This window comes from Salmo salar, chromosome ssa09 (assembly GCF_905237065.1).
Source record: "Salmo salar chromosome ssa09, Ssal_v3.1, whole genome shotgun sequence".
In the NCBI taxonomy this organism is placed as follows: domain Eukaryota; kingdom Metazoa; phylum Chordata; class Actinopteri; order Salmoniformes; family Salmonidae; genus Salmo; species Salmo salar.
In genome coordinates this window covers 124,367,085-124,387,982 of record NC_059450.1, presented here as the reverse complement: position 1 = coordinate 124,387,982, position 20,898 = coordinate 124,367,085, and the positions used below count along the sequence as shown (strand labels likewise).

General features: G+C 42.6%; 1 protein-coding gene and 1 long non-coding RNA gene across 3 annotated transcripts; one reads left to right on the top strand and one right to left on the bottom strand.

Annotated features, from left to right (window-relative positions):
* Positions 1–5,035: 5,035 nt before the first annotated feature.
* Positions 5,036–19,502, top strand: LOC106612548 (beta,beta-carotene 9',10'-oxygenase). The gene is made up of 14 exons (XM_014213789.2): positions 5,036–5,504; positions 11,554–11,791; positions 12,015–12,210; positions 12,331–12,542; positions 12,664–12,779; positions 14,464–14,566; positions 14,745–14,882; positions 15,123–15,283; positions 15,452–15,619; positions 17,082–17,219; positions 17,616–17,798; positions 17,944–18,054; positions 18,155–18,279; positions 19,222–19,502. The coding sequence occupies exons 2-14, from the start codon at positions 11,761–11,763 to the stop codon at positions 19,304–19,306; spliced, it is 1,767 nt and encodes a 588-aa protein (XP_014069264.2). The 5' UTR covers positions 5,036–5,504; positions 11,554–11,760; the 3' UTR covers positions 19,307–19,502.
* On the bottom strand, positions 18,901–20,713 carry LOC106612560 (uncharacterized). Of its 2 annotated transcripts, XR_006771151.1 has the most exons (5): positions 20,599–20,713; positions 20,129–20,228; positions 19,887–19,998; positions 19,540–19,591; positions 19,283–19,300 (listed from the first exon to the last, which is right to left on the bottom strand). It is a non-coding gene; the product is annotated as an uncharacterized lncRNA (long non-coding RNA). The 2 variants fall into 2 exon arrangements; XR_001330317.2 differs by lacking the exon at positions 19,887–19,998 and having other exon boundaries at positions 18,901–19,300.
* Between the last annotated feature and the right edge of the window lie 185 nt (positions 20,714–20,898).

Genomic DNA, 20,898 nt, shown 5'->3' with positions numbered 1-20,898 from the left:
AGTTTGCAGCCATCCACTTCTTTATGTCTGAAACACAGGCTTCTAGCGAGGGCAATTTTGGGGCTTCACCATGTTTCATTGAAATGTACAGCTGTGTGTCGTCTGCATAGCAGTGAAATTTAACATTATGTTTTCGAATGACATCCCCAAGAGGTAAAATATATAGTGAAAACAATAGTGGTCCTAAAACGGAACCTTGAGGAACACCGAATTTACAATTGATTTGTCAGAGGACAAACCATTCACAGAGACAAACTGATATCTTTCCGACAGATAAGATCTAAACCAGGCCAGAACTTGTCCATGTAGACCAATTTGGGTTTCCAATCTCTCCAAAAGAATGTGGTGATCGATGGTATCAAAAGCGGCACTAAGATCTAGGAGCACGAGGACAGATGCAGAGCCTCGGTCTGACGTCATTAAAAGGTCATTTACCACCTTCACAAGTGCAGTCTCAGTGCTATGATGGGGTCTAAAACCAGACTGAAGCGTTTCGTATACATTGTTTGTCTTCAGGAAGGCAGTCAGTTGCTGTGCAACAGCTTTTTCTAAAATTTTGGAGAGGAATGGAAGATTCGATATAGGCCGATAGTTTTTTATAATTTCTGGATCAAGATTCGGCTTTTTCAAGAGAGGCTTTATTACTGCCACTTTTAGTGAGCTTGGTACACATCCGGTGGATAGAGAGCCGTTTATTATGTTCAACATAGGAGGGCCAAGCACAGGAAGCAGCTCTTTCAGTAGTTTAGTTGGAATAGGGTCCAGTATGCAGCTTGAGGGTTTGGAGGCCATGATTATTTTCATCATTGCGTCCAAGAGATATAGTACTAAAACACTTTAGTATCTCCCTTGATCCTAGGTCCTGGCAGAGTTGTGCAGACTCAGGACAATGGAGCTTTGGAGGAATACCCAGATTTAAAGAGGAGTCTGTAATTTGCTTTCTAATGATCATGATCTTTTCCTCAAAGAAGTTCATAAATGTATTACTGCTGAAGTGAAAGCCATCCTCCATTTGCGAAGGCTGCTTTTTAGTTAGCTTTGCGACAGTATCAAAAAGAAATTTCGGATTGTTCTTATTTTCCTCAATTAGGTTGGAAAAATAGGATGATCGAGCAGCAGTAAGGGCTCTTCGATACTGCACGGTACTGTCTTTCCAAGCTAGTCGGAAGACTTCCAGTTTGGTGTGGCGCCATTTCCGTTCCAATTTTCTGGAAGCTTGCTTCAGAGCTCGTGTATTTTCTGTATACCAGGGAGCTAGTTTCTTATGACAGATGTTTTTAGTTTTTAGGGGTGCAACAGCATCTAGGGTATTGCGCAAGGTTAAATTGAGTTCCTCGGTTAGGTGGTTAACTGATTTTAGTCCTCTGACGTCCTTGGGTAGGCAGAGGCAGTCTGGAAGGGCATCAAGGAATCTTTGGGTTGTCTGAGAATTTATAGCACGACTTTTAATGCTCCTTGGTTGGGGTCTGAGCAGATTATTTGTTGCAATTGCAAACGTAATAAAATGGTGGTCCGATAGTCCAGGATTATGAGGAAAACATTTAGATCCACAACATTTATTCCATGGGACAAAACTAGGTCCAGAGTATGACTGTGGCAGTGAGTAGGTCCAGAGACATGTTGGACAAAACCCACTGAGTCGATGATGGCTCCGAAAGCCTTTTGGAGTGGGTCTGTGGACTTTTCCATGTGAATGTTAAAGTCACCAAAAATTAGAATATTATCTGCTATGACTACAAGATCCGATAGGAATTCAGGGAACTCAGTGAGGAACACTGCATATGGCCCAGGAGGCCTATAAACAGTAGCTATAAAAAGTGAGTGAGTAGGCTGCATAGATTTCATGACTAGAAGCTCAAAAGACGAAAACGTCATTGTTGTTTTTTTTTTTTGTAAATTGAAATTTGCTATCGTAAATGTTAGCAACACCTCCGCCTTTGCCGGATGCACGGGGGATATGGTCACTAGTGTAACCAGGAGGAGAGGCCTCATTTAACACAGTAAATTCATCAGGCTTAAGCCATGTTTCAGTCAGGCCAATCACATCAAGATTATGATCAGTGATTAGTTCATTGACTATAACTGCCTTGGAAGTGAGGGATCTAACATTAAGTAACCCAATTTTGAGATGTGAGGTATCACAATCTCTTTCAATAATGGCAGGAATGGAGGAGGTCTTTATACTAGTGAGATTGCTAAAGCGAACACCGCCATTTTTAATTTTGCCCAACCTAGATCGAGGCACAGACACGGTCTCAATGGGGGAAGCTGAGCTGACTACACTGACTGTGCTAGTGGCAGACTCCACTAAGCTGGCAGGCTGGCTAACAGCCTGCTGCCTGGCCTGCACCCTATTTCATTGTGGAGCTAGAGGAGTTAGAGCCCTGTCTATGTTCGTAGATAAGATGAGAGCACCCCTCCAGCTAGGATGGAGTCCGTCACTCCTCAACAGGCCAGGCTTGGTCCTGTTTGTGGGTGAGTCCCAGAAAGAGGGCCAATTATCTACAAATTCTATCTTTTGGGAGGGGCAGAAAACAGTTTTCAACCAGCGATTGAGTTGTGAGACTCTGCTGTAGAGCTCATCACTCCCCCTAACTGGGAGGGGGCCAGAGACAATTAATCGATGCCGACATCTTTCTAGCTGATTTAGACAAAGATCTAACAGTCATGTCTGTAGTATTGACCAAAATGTCCGTTGGTTTGTAACTATTTAATATTTCTTACATGGGGGTTTGCTATATTGTGAACATGTATTAATCAAAACTCTCACTGTGCAGTACACATCATATAATTGACCATCAACCATAGGATAAATAACAGGGCCATATAAGAAGAAAATGAAAGCTCTTACAATATTCAATGATTTCATTTCTCTAAAACTGGCTATAGGCTACCGTGTGCACGTGCACCACCAAGTCAGAACAGTAGGTGAAAAAATACCAAATCATTAGCGTGAGGCACACGGGCTACCAACAGCTTACTACACAACATACACTTAGTATTACTTTCTTAGCTACAGTATACATATCTCCCTGGCATATTACATCATTTATGAAGCTGCATACTAGAGATTTTTAGACTCACATTGTTGTGCCATCTTCTTTCCAAACCACTCATTGTTGAATTTGAGATTTCCAACTTGTTGTGTAATGTTAATGTCCAATGGCCGATGAGCACCGACTCATTTTATCTATCATTTCTCTTCATTATTCATATGACAAGGATTGAAAAGGATTTGCCAGTAGATTGTCTACTTGATTCATGATGATGACTGCTAGCTAAGATTTTGAAAGTATGATGTTGACATGATCAGTCCAATCAAAGCGACTGTACATATAAAGGGATTTGACATCATTTTATCTGTGACCTTGAGTCTTCTTGGATGGGCACTTCTAATGTATCTCTATGTCAATACCCAAAGGGCTAGAATTTTTTAGGTCTCCCCTTAGACTTCGCGGTGACGTAGTTTCCCCATGAGTGACAGAACACTGAGCCAATCACAGCGCAACGCTCCATATTTTCTGCTGGCTTCCCCCACCACCACATAAAGCACTGAGCTGGGCTGAAACACCTGCATTTTGGAGCTGCCTTCCTCAAGAAAAGAAAAAAGAGACCATGTTCGTGTGCGGTTTTATTAACTCATTGATATGACACGTATTAAATGCCAAAATAAGTATTTTTTTGCAAAAAATGTGGGGCTCAAAACATGGGGCTCTGCCCCACCTGCCCTGAATGACAGGTCACCACTGGCTATGGCCACACTGTGACACTAACACAAAGACATTGTGGTCACAGGATGCAAGTAGACTGAGCTCTGCATCTGCAGCTTTGCATATTTAGGATTTTTGATGAACATCCTTGGGGACCAGAGAGCCTAAGCGTTGCGTATGAGTGATGCCAACGCACATAAACAGTGGTGGAAAAAAGTACCCAATTGTCATACTTGAGTAAAAGTAAAGATACCTCAATAGAAAATGACTTGAGTGAAAGTCACCCACTAAAATACTCCTTGAGTAAAACATCTAAAAGTATTGTATTTTATATATACTTAAGTATCAAAAGTAAATGTAATTGCGCAAATATACTTAAGTATCAAAAGTAAAAGTACAAATAATTTCAAATTCCTTATATTAAGCAAACCAGACGGCACAACAGTTTTTTTAACCCTTATTTTACCAGGTAAGTTGACTAAGAACACATTCTCATTTACAGCAATGACCTGGGGAATAGTTATAGCGGAGAGGATGGGGATGAATGAGCCAAGTGGAAGCTGGGGATGATTAGATGGTCAAGATTGGGAATTTAGCCAGGACACCAGGGTTAACACCCCTACTCTTACAATAAGTGCCATGGGATCTTTAGTGACCACAGAGTCAGGACACCTGTTTAACGTCCCATCCGAAAGACGGCGCCCTATACAGGGCAATGTACCAAATCACTGCCCTGGGGCATTGGGATATTTTATTTTAGGGGTTCTGTTTTTGTCAAATTCTATATCCGTTTGGGATTCTTGCAGTCAATTTGCAGTGTACAAATTATTTATAACTATTTCACGTCCCCGGCCATCGGCTGAATGTAATTGGGGACTCATGCTGTAGGTATTTGACCCAGGTCTATAGTTCATATAGGCTACACTGTGACAAAATGCCATATCATGATACATTGCCTAAATTGATGCGATAATGAAAAATACAACATTAAGTTTATAACATGAATGTGCACCACAGTTTAAAATGATCATTTAAACTACTACCACCACCACCAACACTACTACCAGCAGTAGTTTGATGGTTGTTGCCATCAATTGTCCCATTAACAATCACCCATACTAGAAAACGTGTTTCATTTCAAACTTCACATTTCTCTAGCATAGGCTACTTATAATGAATGATATCAGTAAAATGCCAGTGATAAGTGACTGTAATTTTCAGTTTATCGTTCCATCTATAGGCTACTACTGTACAGTAGTTAGGTCAAAGGGACTGTGCCGATTCAGACAGTTTCAGCGGCAGATAACAATATACATGATAGGCGCTATCTTCCAGTTGGTTTAGACTTATCCGTCATGAACAGGTCAATATAACTATGTCGCGTGTTATTATCTCTACACTGCGATAAATTACATTTATCAAGAAGGATAAAATGAACAAGGATTAAATTAGCTTTTTCAGTGACCATCCAATCTTGGAAGACTGAAAGAATATGTTTAAATGCTAAATGAGGAAAGTTGCGAGTGAGCGCAAACATTCCAAGCTGATAGAACGTAGCTCAACGGCAAGTGAAGAAAGGTTCAGAGAAGTTGAACACCGCTGACCCGGCTCGAAAGGGAAGACGAGGACCATGATCTCTCAAGTTAAAACATCATACATACTAATAATTATGGAGACATGGACAATGGCGACAAACACATCTCAGGAAATCCCCTATAATACTGGCAACGACAGCTGGAGTTTCCGTTTTTAAAAACAGCCTTATTACCCAATTTCAGTGTACAGAGCTGGAAGGTATGTTCAATATTATGAGTGCATGGAGGATTTTTGTGTTGTGGAAATGTCCTGTACTGAAATCAGCTGATTTAACCAATAATTGACTTTTCAAATGTTGTGACAGCTAGAGATAATTATAATAAAAAAACAACAACAAAAAACACATGATCTATCGACTGAGTTGGTTAACAACTTCCAGATTGTAATAAGATATAATGGGGGGAATATAACAGTAAATTCACAGTTCAGTGTACTGCAGAGAAAGTAACAGTAAATCTACATGTACATGATAATGCCAGAGAAGCCACCTACTGGGCACAGATGTCAGTTCAACATACATTTTTGTCAACTAATGTGAATTCAAAGTGAAATAAACAAACATTTTTACCAGGTCAATGGATTTAGGTTAAAAGTTGAGTAAAAAAATAAAATGTACAGGAAATCAAATTCCCTTATGTTGATGACTTTTTGCAAATCAATAAGTTTTCCACGTTGATTCAATGTCATCAGAAGGAATAACATAAAATGGATTGATTTAAATTAAAACGGAAACATTGATTCAACCAGTTTGTGCCTAGTGAGCGGGTTTATAGGATATATTGTCACAGGTGTTGTTAAACCCGAGACAAAGTAAAACGCAATCAGACAACAAACAAACTTATGCCAAAGCAAATCAATATGACATTACATTATTACATTTAAGTCATTTAGCAGACGCTCTTATCCAGAGCGACTTACAAAATGGTGCATTCACCTTATGATATCCAGTGGAACAACCACTTTACAATAGTGCATCTAAATCTTTTAAGGGGGGGGGGGTTAGAAGGATTACTTTATCCTATCCTAGGTATTCCTTAAAGAGGTGGGGTTTCAGGTGTCTCCGGAAGGTGGTGATTGACTCCACTGTCCTGGCGTCGTGAGGGAGCTTGTTCCACCATTGGGGTGCCAGAGCAGCGAACAGTTTTGACTGGGCTGAGCGGGAACTGTGCTTCCTCAGAGGTAGGGGGGCCAGCAGGCCAGTGGTGGATGAACGCAGTGCCCTTGTTTGGGTGTAGGGCCTGATCAGAGCCTGAAGGTATGGAGGTGCCGTTCCCTTCACAGCTCCGTAGGCAATCACCATGGTCTTGTAGCGGATGCGAGCTTCAACTGGAAGCCAGTGGAGAGAGCGGAGGAGCGGGGTGACGTGAGAGAACTTGGGAAGGTTGAACACCAGACGGGCTGCGGCGTTCTGGATGAGTTGTAGGGGTTTAATGGCACAGGCAGGGAGCCCAGCCAACAGCGAGTTGCAGTAATCCAGACGGGAGATGACAAGTGCCTGGATTAGGACCTGCGCCGCTTCCTGTGTGAGGCAGGGTCGTACTCTGCGAATGTTGTAGAGCATGAACCTACAGGATCGGGTCACCGCCTTGATGTTAGTGGAGAACGACAGGGTGTTGTCCAGGATCACGCCAAGGTTCTTAGCACTCTGGGAGGAGGACACAAGGGAGTTGTCAACCGTGATGGCGAGATCATGGAACGGGCAGTCCTTCCCCGGGAGGAAGAGCAGCTCCGTCTTGCCAAGGTTCAGCTTGAGCTGGTGATCCGTCATCCACACTGATATGTCTGACAGACATGCAGAGATGCGATTCGCCGCCTGGTTATCAGAAGAGGGAAAGGAGAAGATTAATTGTGTGTCGTCTGCATAGCAATGATAGGAGAGACCATGTGAGGATATGACAGAGCCAAGTGACTTGGTGTATAGCGAGAATAGGAGAGGGCCTAGAACAGAGCCCTGGGGGACACCAGTGGTGAGAGCGCATGGTGCGGAGACAGATTCTCGCCACGCCACCTGGTAGGAGCGACCTGTCAGGTAGGACACAATCCAAGCGTGGGCCGCGCCGGAGATGCCCAACTCGGAGAGGGTGGAGAGGAGGATCTGATGGTTCACAGTATCAAAGGCAGCAGATAGGTCTAGAAGGATGAGAGCAGAGGAGAGAGAGTTAGCTTTAGCAGTGCGGAGAGCCTCCGTGACACAGAGAAGAGCAGTCTCAGTTGAATGCCCAGTCTTGAAACCTGACTGATTAGGATCAAGAAGGTCATTCTGAGAGAGATAGCAGGAGAGCTGGCCAAGGACGGCACGTTCAAGAGTTTTGGAGAGAAAAGAAAGAAGGGATACTGGTCTGTAGTTGTTGACATCGGAGGGATCGAGTGTAGGTTTTTTTCAGAAGGGGTGCAACTCTCGCTCTCTTGAAGACGGAAGGGACGTAGCCAGCGGTCAAGGATGAGTTGATGAGCGAGGTGAGGAAGGGGAGAAGGTCTCCGGAAATGGTCTGGAGAAGAGAGGAGGGGATAGGGTCAAGTGGGCAGGTTGTTGGGCGGCCGGCCGTCACAAGACGCGAGATTTCATCTGGAGAGAGAGGGGAGAAAGAGGTCAAAGCACAGGGTAGGGCAGTGTGAGCAGGACCAGCGGTGTCGTTTGACTTAGCAAACGAGGATCGGATATCGTCAACCTTCTTTTCAAAATGGTTGACGAAGTCATCCGCAGAGAGGGAGGAGGGGGGGGGGAGGGGGAGGAGGATTCAGGAGGGAGGAGAAGGTAGCAAAGAGCTTCCTAGGGTTAGAGGCAGATGCTTGGAATTTAGAGTGGTAGAAAGTGGCTTTAGCAGCAGAGACAGAAGAGGAGAATGTAGAGAGGAGTGAGTGAAAGGATGCCAGGTCCGCAGGGAGGCGAGTTTTCCTCCATTTCCGCTCGGCTGCCCGGAGCCTTGTTCTGTGAGCTCGTAGTGAGTCGTCGAGCCACGGAGCAGGAGGAGAGGACCGAGCCGGCCTGGAGGATAGGGGACAGAGAAAATCAAAGGATGCAGAAAGGGAGGAGAGGAGGGTTGAGGAGGCAGAATCAGGAGATAGGTTGGAGAAAGTTTGAGCAGAGGGAAGAGATGATAGGATGGAAGAGGAGAGAGTAGCGGGAGAGAGCGAAGGTTGGGACGGCGCAATACCATCCGAGTAGGGGCAGAGTGAGAAGTGTTGGATGAGAGCAAGAGGGAAAAGGATACAAGGTAGTGGTCGGAGATTTGGAGGGGAGTTGCAATGAGATTAGTGGAAGAACAGCATCTAGTAAAGATGAGGTCAAGCGTATTGCCTGCCTTGTGAGTAGGGGGGGAAGGTGAGAGGGTGAGGTCAAAAGAGGAGAGGAGTGGAAAGAAGGAGGCAGAGAGGAATGAGTCAAAGGTAGACGTGGGGAGGTTAAAGTCACCCAGAACTGTGAGAGGTGAGCCATCCTCAGGAAAGGAACTTATCAAGGCGTCAAGCTCATTGATGAACTCTCCAAGGGAACCTGGAGGGCGATAAATGATAAGGATGTTAAGCTTGAAAGGGCTGGTAACTGTGACAGCATGGAATTCAAATGAGGAGATAGACAGATGGGTCAGGGGAGAAAGAGAGAATGTCCACTTGGGAGAGATGAGGATTCCAGTGCCACCACCCCGCTGGCCAGATGCTCTCGGGGTATGCGAGAACACGTGGGCAGACGAAGAGAGAGCAGTAGGAGTAGCAGTGTTATCTGTGGTAATCCATGTTTCCGTCAGCGCCAGGAAGTCTAGGGACTGGAGGGTAGCATAGGCTGAGATGAACTCAGCCTTGTTGGCTGCAGACCGGCAGTTCCAGAGGCTGCCGGAGACCTGGAACTCCACGTGGGTCGTGCGCGCTGGGACCACCAGGTTAGAGTGGCAGCGGCCACGCGGTGTGAAGCGTTTGTATGGCCTGTGCAGAGAGGAGAGAACAGGGATAGACAGACACATAGTTGACAAGCTACAGAAGTGTTGTTTCTTGTATTATTGTCTCCTGTGTCTTTAGAGAACTGTTTCACTTTGATATCCTTTTTCTTCTGTCCTGATTTTCTCTTTCTTTTCTTCTGTTAACTAGATATTCTTTGTTGTTCTTCGTTAGCTAGCTAGCTTCTTCCAACTTAGAGTTGGATAATAACCACAACCTTAGCCAATGTGTCAGGTGAATCCACATATTGGATGTTTGAGTAGCCTACTTACAAACTGCTGTCCCTCAGTATCTTTATATGACCCATCGTTATGAGGTGGTACAATGTCCATTGCACTTACGTTATTTCCTGGTTAGAGTCTGATAAGGTTCCAGGCATCCCATAATGTAACTTTGTTTGTAATTACTGAATTACTTTTAGTTAGTTTAACCAAATAAAGTGAAACCACAAGTCTTTTGTTAATCTTCACCTTTTCATACATCTGTCCAGTGAGGATGTGTTTGAGCTGAAACATGACATGTAATAATGATAAAAGCTTAACAGCAGCTGTGTGACGTGCTTCCTGAGGTTAATTGAGGGACACATTTAGGTGATGCACTGCTCAGGGGTCAGTTATCATACAATCGCAGTTCTTATAAGTTAACATTTACTGTTCATGACTGTAAACGTACCCTTGTCTCGAACTTCAGCACTGTGCAATTGAGGTCAACTCTTAAAACACCCTGGCACATATTACACCAATCTCTTTGGTATTACTCTTGCCCTGACAATGTTTCAAAGGGTTAGATACAGTAAATTGTTCTACCAAATATGGCCATGTTTGTACCTAGAAATAATAAAAAGGATATTATAATAACGATAAAACATATTTCATAAAATAAGGATAGGATCAACTTTAATGTCCCTGAAGCATCTTAGAAAACTGGACGAAACTTTTTTTTTAAAGTGAGGAACATGATGTTCAAGATGGATATTAGTTCAAAGTATGCATAATCAATTTTAAAAAAAAATCCACATTCGTTGTCTGGAAACTATAAGCTATATCTCTGAAAATCCTGACACAAATAGCTTGTGTTGTTTTATTAATAAAACAGCCTAAGGATACAGAGCTGGAGCGTGTGAAATATTATGACTGGATGGTTTGTTCTGTTGGACTTTCCTGGCCTAGTGGCCTCATGGGTGGAATGTTAATCCTATTTTTCATAATTAACAACAAAAAAAAGTCTATATTTTTCATACGTAGGACACGGCTACAGTAACAGGTTGATAGCGACAATTGAATACCTTCCAGAAAATAAAAGTGCCGCATCAGAAGCATCTGTACCTTTTCAGACAGTAGAATTCTGCTTCTGCATAGAATGTTCAGTATTGTTTCCCTGACAACAAATGTTGCTGATTGATGTGCTGTTGTGTTCTTTTTCTGATGTTTTTAAATGGTAGGGTAGATAGATGTGTTGTTTTCTACTAAATGTATTGGTACGCCATTGTATTTAACGAACTTCAAAGTACTTTTCTTAGGAGAGAGTGGTCTGCAAGCAGGCGGCAGGCAGGGTGCGCGTAGGCAGCTCGAGGTCATTTGATTGGCAGTTCTGGTTGCCAGTTCTGGTTGGAGATGGAAGTTAGTCCGGCTTCAGAAGGGGCATTCCTTTACAGACATGTTAAACAACCCTTCAGTGGAGCTTCGAAACTATCTCCTGAGAAGGTTTCGTGGCGACACTTAAAAAGCCGTAGTGTATGTACCCTTTCAGACAAACAAACATGCCATAGCCAAGGGGCCACATTCCATGTCTTAAAGTGGTATATGACAAACAGTTTTGTTATGTTTCAATCTTTTATGATGCATATAAAGAGTAATACTGGGATGCAAACTCAAAATTGAATACATTCAACTCTCTCTGACATGGTACAGGTGTCTTTTTTCTAAGCCCACAACCATGTGTGTGAAGTGTATACTTTTGTTTCAAAGTAGATTTGTTTAATAAGACTACCAAGAATCACTCTGTGTGACCTTGATTTAGCCAACTTCAGTAAAAGGTTAAGAAACAAATAATGTACACAGATAGCTAATGAACCTGGTCCAAAATATAATGTCCTGTATATTGTAGGTACTGCTGTGATGGGTTCCAGAAGTTATAAACTATTTAAATATTATCCCCATGATTGGGTTATCAATCATGGGTCCTTTTTTGACCGCAGGAAGATGTTTGGGGGTGGGGGTGCTGCAATTTTTCCACTGACAGTGAAATACAGGACTAGTAAATGCCCAGTGCACTACTTTGTTATTAATATATATTTTTTTAAATTCAAATTTTTCAGGAGTACCCCTACCTCCCCAGGCTATGCTTACTGAACTTCTGTTCTGCAAAGACTTATGTAAGAACCACCACGTGGTCTAAAGGGTTGTGCTATAGCGACAGCATAAAGCTCTGCCCGTTACACTAAGCGGCACACAGGAGCTTCACATGAGAAGAGTCCTATCACTTGCACTCCCTTCAAGCAAGACAGCCACAGACATTCTCAATCATGACAACAATGTCACCTCCAAGCTCTACAGGTAAGTTGCATACATTGCCTAATGACCTTTCATCTCATCTTTAAAACATATAACTATTCAGTTTGTAAAAAAATTCTAGAGAGTAATTTATTGTAGGCCTATTTGTCCCCACAAGCTCCTTTAATACAATTTCTAGTTCTGCTTTGATATCTATCTGCTGTTTTTCTTTGTAGGTCTTCAGGTGTTTTTGAGTAATAATATTGTCTGGACTTTTTCCTTGCAGGCCTGAAAAAGACTAAGAAGAATAAGGATCATCATTACACAGACGTGCACGGCCTGCCATGCATTGAGAAGATCGTGGCTTCTGTGGATGAGACCCCAGAGGCCATCAGCACTAATATCAGTGGAACTATCCCAGAGTGGATTAGTGGCAATTTCCTCAGAAACGGACCAGGAAAGTTTGAGATTGGTAATAATAAGTGAGTATATTTTAAACAAGCTATATATGTTTAACCAGAATGAAATGAGGAGTAAATGACTATTGTTGCATATATGAAATGATTTACTGTACTATATTAACTATTTATTCTGCTTCTCAGATTCAACCACTGGTTTGATGGAATGGCCCTCCTGCATCAATTCAAAATCGCAGGAGGCCAGGTGACCTACAAGAGCCGCTTCCTGGGCAGTGACTGCTACACAGCTAACAGTGAGAACAGCCGCATCGTTGTGTCTGAATTCGGGACTGTGGCCATGCCAGACCCCTGCAAGAACTTCTTCCAACGCTTTCTGTCCCGGTTCGAACTGCCAAGTGAGTTTACAGTTCAAGTCTGCAGTTCAAGAGTTTGGAGGTCAAAGAGTGGAGAATATATGACAGACGGAGAATTGATTTACATTGTGCTAATCACATGAAAACCGTCTTTGGTCCACAGAAGCATCAGATAATGACAATGTGAGCTTTGTGACGTACAAGGGTGATTACTACGTGAGCACGGAGACAAACTTCATGCACAAGGTGGACCCTGAGACACTTGAGACAAAGGAAAAGGTAGGCCTTGGCTAATAAAATATTGCATCGGATCTACTAGTGTGTAGCGTTTCCTTGTCTTTTTAAAGGTCTACACAAACACTACCTACAGTAGCCTCATTCAGTATAAACAAATAACCAAATGATTTTGTTGAAATATTTAATGAGAGACCTATTGCTTTATAAACTCAGCAAAAAAAGAAACGTCCCTTTTTCAGGACCATGTCTTTCAAAGATAATTCGTAAAAATCCAAATAACTTCACTGTAAAGGGTTTAAACACTGTTTCCCATGCTTGTTCAATGAACCATAAACAATTAATGAACATGCACCTGTGGAACGGTCGTTAAGACACTAACAGCTTACAGAGGTAGGCAATTAAGTTCACAGTTATGAAAACGTAGGACACTAAAGAGGCCTTTCTACGGACTCTGAAAAACACCAAAAGAAAGATGCCCAGGGTCCCTGCTCATCTGCGTGAACGTGCCTTAGGCATGCTGCAAGGAGGCATGAGGACTGCAGATGTGGCCAGGGCAATAAGTTGCAATGTCCGTACTGTGAGACACCTAAGACAGAGCTACAGGGAGACAGGACGGACAGCTGATCATCCTCGCAGTGGCAGACCACGTGTAACAAACACCTGCACAGGATCGGTACATCCGAACATCACACCTGCGGGACAGGTACAAGATGGCAACAACAACTGCCCGAGTTACACCAGGAATGCACAATCCCTCCATCAGTGCTCAGACTGTCCGCAATAGGCTGAGAGAGGCTGGACTGAGGGCTTGTAGGCCTGTTGTAAGGCAGGTCCTCACCAGACATCACCAGCAACAATGTCGTCTATGGGCACAAACCCACCGTCGCTGGACCAGACAGGACTGGCAAAAAGTGGTCTTCACTGACGAGTTGCGGTTTTGTCTCACCTGCGGTGATGGTTGGATTTGCGTTTATCGTTGAAGGAATGAGCGTTACATCAAGGCCTGTACTCTGGAACGGGATCGATTTGGAGGTGGAGGGTCCGTCATGGTCTGGGGCGATGTGCATCATCGGACTGAACTTTTTGTCATTGCAGGCAATATCAACGCTGTGCGTTACAGGGAAGACATCCTCCTCCCTCATGTGGTACCCTTCCTGCAGGCTCATCCTGAGATGACCCTTCAGCATGACAATGCCACCAGCCATGCTGCTCATTCTGTGTGTGATTTCCTGCAAGACAGGAATGTCAGTGTTCTGCCATGGCCAGCGAAGAGCCCGGATCTCAACCCCATTGAGCACGCCTGGGACCTGTTGGATCGGAGGGTGAGGGCTAGGGTCATTCCCCCCAGAAATGTCCGGGAACTTGCAGGTGCCTTGGTGAAAGAGTGGGGTAACATCTCACAGCAAGTACTGGCAAATCTGGTGCAGTCCATAAGGAGGAGATGCACTGCAGTACTTAATGCAGCTAGTGGCCACACCAGATACTGACTGTTACTTTGGATTTTGACCCCCCCCCCCTTGTTCAGGGACACATTATTCAATTTCTGTTAGTCACATGTCTGTGGAACTTGTTCAGTTTAAGTCTCAGTTGTTGAATCTTATGTTCATACAAATCTTTATGAAAATAAACGCAGCTGACAGTGAGGACGTTTCTTTTTTTGCTGAGTTTAGGATAGCATGATTGAAGGCCTATCAAGACATTTCATTTTTGTTGATGCTCTCATAAGGTGGACTGGAGCAAATTCATTGCTGTCAATGGAGCTACTGCCCACCCCCACACAGACCCTGATGGTACAACATACAACATGGGGAATTCTTACTCTGCTAAAGGTAAGTAAGGAACCAGCCCCTGCCCATTCACTAACCACCGTCACTTAAGTCTAATGAATTGCAGATTAAGAATGACAAAACACAAACCTCTTAAACCTGAAATCTGCCTGCAAAAATTGGCCAAAGGTCAGTTTTCCAGGTTCCAAATAAAACTAAAACCAATCGGTCTTTTCTTCAGGTGCAATTTACAATATCATCCGCGTGCCTCCGACAAAGACAACGCCAGAAAACCCAGAGGAAACCCTGGAGGGAGCTACAGTGGTCTGTTCTATTCCTTCAGTGGACAAGGCAAGACCTTCATACTACCACAGCTTTGGTGAGCAGACCACACAAAGCCTCCACAGGCTCCATAGCTAATGACACATTTAACGTAAACAGCCTTTCATGTAAACCCTCTCACCAGTAGATGGCTCACTCCGCCAACCATCTTCAAAGCAAAATGGTCATGTTTCATCCTTTTGTTAATCAGAATGCACAGCAATGATCTATCAATACTGATATGATCTGACTCAACTCCAAAAGAGTGCCAATTGATATACTGCTCATTCGATTTCAGCAATGTCGGAGAATTACGTGGTGTTTATTGAGCAGCCTATCAAAATGGACCTCTTGAAGATTGTTACAGGCAAGCTGAGAGGAAAGGGTATCAGCGATGGGGTCTACTGGGACCCTAAACTTGAGACCATCTTTCATTTGATTAACAAGCAGACAGGCAAGGTAAGACCTTGGTCTAGAACGCCATTGAATTCTTGGGAGTCTCAATTCTTGTTGAAAGTTTTGGTAAATGACAAGCTAGGAACGAGACAAAGGATACTAAGCCTACAGTAATTGCTTTTAAGTTATACATTTCATTTCTGATGATTGACATCCTTTATTCTCTTCCAGCTCAACTCAGTCAAGTATTATGCGAAAGCGCTGTCCACATTCCACCAGATCAACGCCTGGGAGGAGGATGGCCTCCTGGTTATGGACCTCTGTGCCGCAGACGATGGCAAAGCCATCAACAACTACATTGTTCAGAACATGCGCAAGTCAGGAGAGGCTCTGGACGAGGTCAGTATAAGTCTAAACTGAAGGGTATAACATTTAACAACTTCAATGAATAATCATTAAACTATTTAAAAATACTATTACTAACTACAAATACATATTCCATTATTTGTAAACAGTTATATGCATTAGAATTCAGAAGCATTTATACTTTTTTGTATAACTTATAAAGCATTTATAATGGCTTGTTCATTACAGTTATACAGTGCCTTCGGAAAGTACTCAGACCCCTTGAAATTTAAAACATTTTGTTACAGCCTTATTCTAAAATGGATTAAATAAAAATAATTCCTCAGCAATCTACACAAAATACCCCATAAAGACAAAGCGAAAACAGTTTTACAGAAATACCTTATTTGCACAAGTATTCAGACCCTTTGCTATGAGACTCAAAATTGAGCTCAGGTGCATCCTGTTTCCATTGATCATCCGTGAGATGTTTCTACAACTTGATTGGACATGATTTGGAATGGCACACACCTGTCTATATAACGGTCCCACAGTTGACAGTGCATGTCAGAGCAAAAACCAAGCCATGAGGTCGAAGGAATTGTCTGTAGAGGTCTGAGACAGGATTGTGTCGAGACACAGATCTGGGGAAGGGTATCAAAATGTTTCTGCAGCATTGAAGGTCCCCAAGAACACAGTGGCCTCCATCATTCTTAAATGGAAGAAATGAGCAATCGGGGGAGAAGGGCCTTGGGTCAGGGAGGTGACCAAGAACCTGATGGTCACTGACAGAGCTCTAGAGTTCCTTCTAGGACAATGTTGGGGATGTTTTTCAGTGGGAGGGACTCTAAAACTAGTCAGGATCAAGACAAAGATGAACAGAGCAAAGTACAAAGAGATCCTTAATGAAAACCTGCTCCAGAGCGCTCAGGACCTGACTGGGGTAAAGGCCCACTTCCAACAGGACAATGACCCTAAGCACACAGCCAAGACAACGCAGGAGTGGCTTTGGGACAAGTCTCTGAATTTCCTTGAGTGGCCCAGCCAGAGCCCGGACTGTAACCCGACCGAACATCTTTGAAGAGACCTGAAAATAGCTGTGCAGCAATGCTCCCCATCCAACCTGACAGAGCTTGAGAGGATCTGCAGAGAAGAATGGGAGAAACTCCCCAAATACAGGTGTGCCAAGCTTGTAGCGTCATACCCAAGAAGACTCGAGGCTGTAATCGCTGCCAAATGTGCTTCAACAAAGCACTGAGTAAAGGGTCTGAATACTTATGCAAAATTAAATACAACCGTTTTAGCTTTGTCATTATGGGGTATTTTAGGTAGATTGAGGGAAACATTTTTTTAAATACATTTTAGAATAAGGCTGTAACCTAACAAAATGTGAAAAAAGTGAAGGAGTCTGAATACTTTCCGAAAGCACTGTAAGTGTAACCAGCTGAAGCCACTAGGATCAGGAATCCTACATGTGAACTGCTTGAGGTTGAAAATGTTTCTTTGTTCAAATTAGGTGTACAACACTATGTGCAGAGTGTTCCCCCGGCGATTTGTCTTGCCTCTCAACGTGGACAAGGAGACACCCTGTGGGCAAAATCTGAACTCACGCCCTGACAGTACCGCCACTGCCACCAAGACTGCTAAGAACAAGGTGTGTGAACAATACTCATGCACAAGTCTTCTGTTATACATCACTGCTGAAATGCATCACTAAGCTCCCGAGTGAGGCTGCGGTCTAAGGCACTGCCTCTCAGTGCTAAAGGCGTCACTACAAACCCTGGTTCGATCCCAGGCTGTATCACAACCGGCCGTGAACGGGAGTCCCATAGGGTGGTGCACAATTGGCCCAGCGTCGTCCGGCTAAGGGGAGGATTTGGCTGTGGTAGGCCGTCATTGTACAATAAGAATGTTCTTAACTGACTTACCCAGTTAAATAAATAAATAATAATTAAAAAATGTCCAAGTTCATTAAACATAAGGTTATGCAATTACCCTCCACATTATGTGAATATTCACCATCAGAGCCTCATTAACTCGCTCTCTGCAGGTGTTCTGTACACATGAGGATCTGCATGATGAGGAACTCCATACGTATGGTGGTCTCGAGTTCCCACAAATCAACTATGCCAAGTACAACACCAAACCATATCGCTACTTCTACGGTTGCGGTTTCAGACATCTAGTAGGAGACACTCTCATCAAGATGGACCTCCAAGGCAAAAAAATGAAGGTTGGTTGTCATATTGATTCCTCCTTTTTAAAAACTCAAGAATATCTGCATCAGTAACAAAGTACTCTATTGCGATGAGTGATGTAGGCCTAGGTAATATTTGATAGGAAATTCAATGCTGACATTCATACTGCTGTGCTTTAAGGTGTGGGAGCATCCTGGACTGTACCCTTCAGAGCCTGTCTTTGTACCCTTGCCTGGCGCTACAGAAGAGGATGACGGTGTCATTATGTCTGTGGTCATCACTCCAAATAAGGTCAGTTCCCCCTTAAACACCTATGCCCATTTGTTAACAATTGTTGCTCTCCTAACTCCCAATGTTAGCCTCCGAATGTAAACATGTTCCCTTTCTCCAGGACAAGAGCACGTTCCTGTTGGTTTTGGATGCCAAGACATTCAAAGAGTTGGGCAGAGCAGAGGTGCCTGTGAACATTCCCTATGGTTTCCATGGGACATTCAATTCCACTATGACTCATAGAAGGTATCTATCAGAAAACAAATTGAAGGCCCATTAGAGTAACAAAGGTGTGAATTGTACTGTGTTCCCATCTTTCATTTCTTGTCAAGTAGATCCTTTCTGATTATTGACTGGATAACCATCAAAACACCTTATTGTGAAGTTTACTTTAAAAGCACTGAAACTTGTTAGTTCCATGCAAACAAAGAATGTTTCATGTTATTTAAGTGTATTTTTGTAAGATTTGTCCACTCCTGTTTTGTGAATATCAATCCTCTATATAAACAACTTATAATAAAAAATGTATTAAGAAAAGCCATGGCAAATTTTTTTATAATTTGGTTCACTCACCACCGAAAAGCTCGTAATAAATCTCAAAAATACTATTGGAAAAAGTGAAATATAGGCTATGATAACGCCACGCAATATTCCATGTGATACACAGATGAATTAGTCCTACAGTCTGAACTGAATCCATTGACTCTTGTAACCGTCTTGTGGTCACTCACAACAATTACTACCTAAAAGTTAGTTTCCTATTTGGTAATGGTTAGGCTATATTTCACTACCTCATGTAAAAAATAATTGATTTTATACATTTTCAAAAACAAGTGCATAACTTTGGATATTGCAGACACTGAAACATCAAATGTTAACCTATTTATTGTTTACAGTAGGCTACATAGGCCTAGATCTACAGTATTCCCAATGCTTCAATGTAATTTATAAAGAAATGAACCACAATGACACTCACATCGTGTTTGCCAGTGTGGGATAAAGAGTGAGGACAGTAAACCTAAAAAGCATAGATGTCAAAAGAAAAGTACTGACATGTTACTTATTTAGATCAGTGAGGAAATATTTACAAATGTCTGTAGCACATAGGCCCATGTAGCAAGTCTATCCCTGCAGTTTGTCAGAAATGAGAGCCAAGGTACGCCTCAAGTGATCTTTCTTCTCTTTCAGGTGTGACTCCAAGTTTCTGGCCTCCATCAATATGTCTTCCAACTCCCTAACTTGTGAAGCATCTATTGCAGCCCTCTCACTGTAGGAAACAAAGGCACTATGTATGATCAACATGGTGTGTACAGATTTCAAGAAAAGCATATTCACCTAATGCTTGTTTATCATAAAATGTGTATGCAGTAGAATTGCCTGGGTACTTAACGTAATATGTGATGTGGGCAAAGCACTGAACTTTAAAGTCAAATGTGGTCTGACATTACAAAGAATGGAATGAAAACCTGTTCAACACGTTTGTCACGTTACCTTCGTTGTACCTACCTCAACACTTCAGAGTATTTGGAAAATAGCAGGTTGACCTCTCTATTTGCACCTATCATTTGAAGGAAAATAAAGAGCAGTAACGTCAATTGCTCTGTAGCAAACAAATAAAAACATCTGATATATAATACATGCCATTTACCAGACCCCTTTATCCATAGCAAGTGTATGAACTTATGAGAGGCTGATTCCAGGAATTGAACCCACTATCCTGGCGTTGCAAGCGCCATGCTCTACCACCTGAGCTATATTCTATTATTAGATATAAATGGTATCAAATGAGCCAAACAATTATCATTCTGATCTATGAAACAGAGAAATTATTCCTAATACAAATATGTGCATACCTGCAAGTGCACCCTCAAACAAATCTGAAGAGATTGAAGCTGGTGTTTTACTACTGTGTGTTTTTTTATGTTTTGCTGGAGAACTGTCACAATATGCAGATGTTTGTTCAACCTATTGCAATGAAAGAGAAAAGACAACTCTCAAATTAGCTATCCCAATGGTGGATGGAAGACATGTTTTTCTAATGGCCCTGGGGAGTACTTTTCCAGCAGATAACATCAAAACTGCAGCATTTTCTGACCTCTTGTGCCAATTTTTTGGGGCCTTTGTTGTCCATTCCCCTCCCTGTCGGTGCCATCACTCTGCCTGGCAATGGTCACTTAAAAGTTTCTCACTGCTTTCTAAAAAGTTACGTGGAGATATGTGTGGTTAGCTACAATGGCTGATGAGAGACTACATTTTAACACAGTGTAACATGTTAACGTTGAGTAATGTTTATGCGCCTGTCTAACTGAACAATTGCAGCTAACTAACAGTCTACCAGCTGCAGAATCAGCACAGCTGACCTCAACTAACAAACACTGCTAACTAGCTAGCTAAAGTTTGGTTATCCAACGGTAGCTGGCAGGGCCTTATCACTAGTTAGCTAACATGTTTAACTTAAACACATCCTTAATTTATTTCAAGGTAATCTATCGAGGTAATTAACAAAAATGCTGTTATGTAAAATTGATTAGCTAGCAACCTAAAACATTTGAAAAGTATACTTACTTTTGTGTATCCGTTTGGTTTGCCAAATTCGAATCCCGAGTGTTTTTGCGCGAGCCAATCAGAACGTTCCATCAATTTCACGTACCAGGACATGCTACAGTTCAAACTATTATGATCTACCGCCACCTACTGTCTCCACACAGCGAAAAATATTACATCATTTTCGGGACAAAATCCAATATCCCAAATTATTAAAATATCTTAATGGCAATGTCTGATTATGCAACGAACCTCTGGTACATTATGTACAGCAAGTCCTGAATTGTATGACGTTTATACTTGTGTGTTGTCAGTCCATGT

Coding starts and splice junctions, on each gene's coding strand:
- LOC106612548 (XM_014213789.2), top strand. CDS start 11,761: ATGACAACAATGTCACCTCCAAGCTCTACAG. Junction 14,567..14,744: donor GAATTCTTACTCTGCTAAAG/GTAAGTAAGGAA, acceptor TCTTTTCTTCAG/GTGCAATTTACAATATCATC. Junction 18,280..19,221: donor TCCACTATGACTCATAGAAG/GTATCTATCAGA, acceptor CTTCTCTTTCAG/GTGTGACTCCAAGTTTCTGG.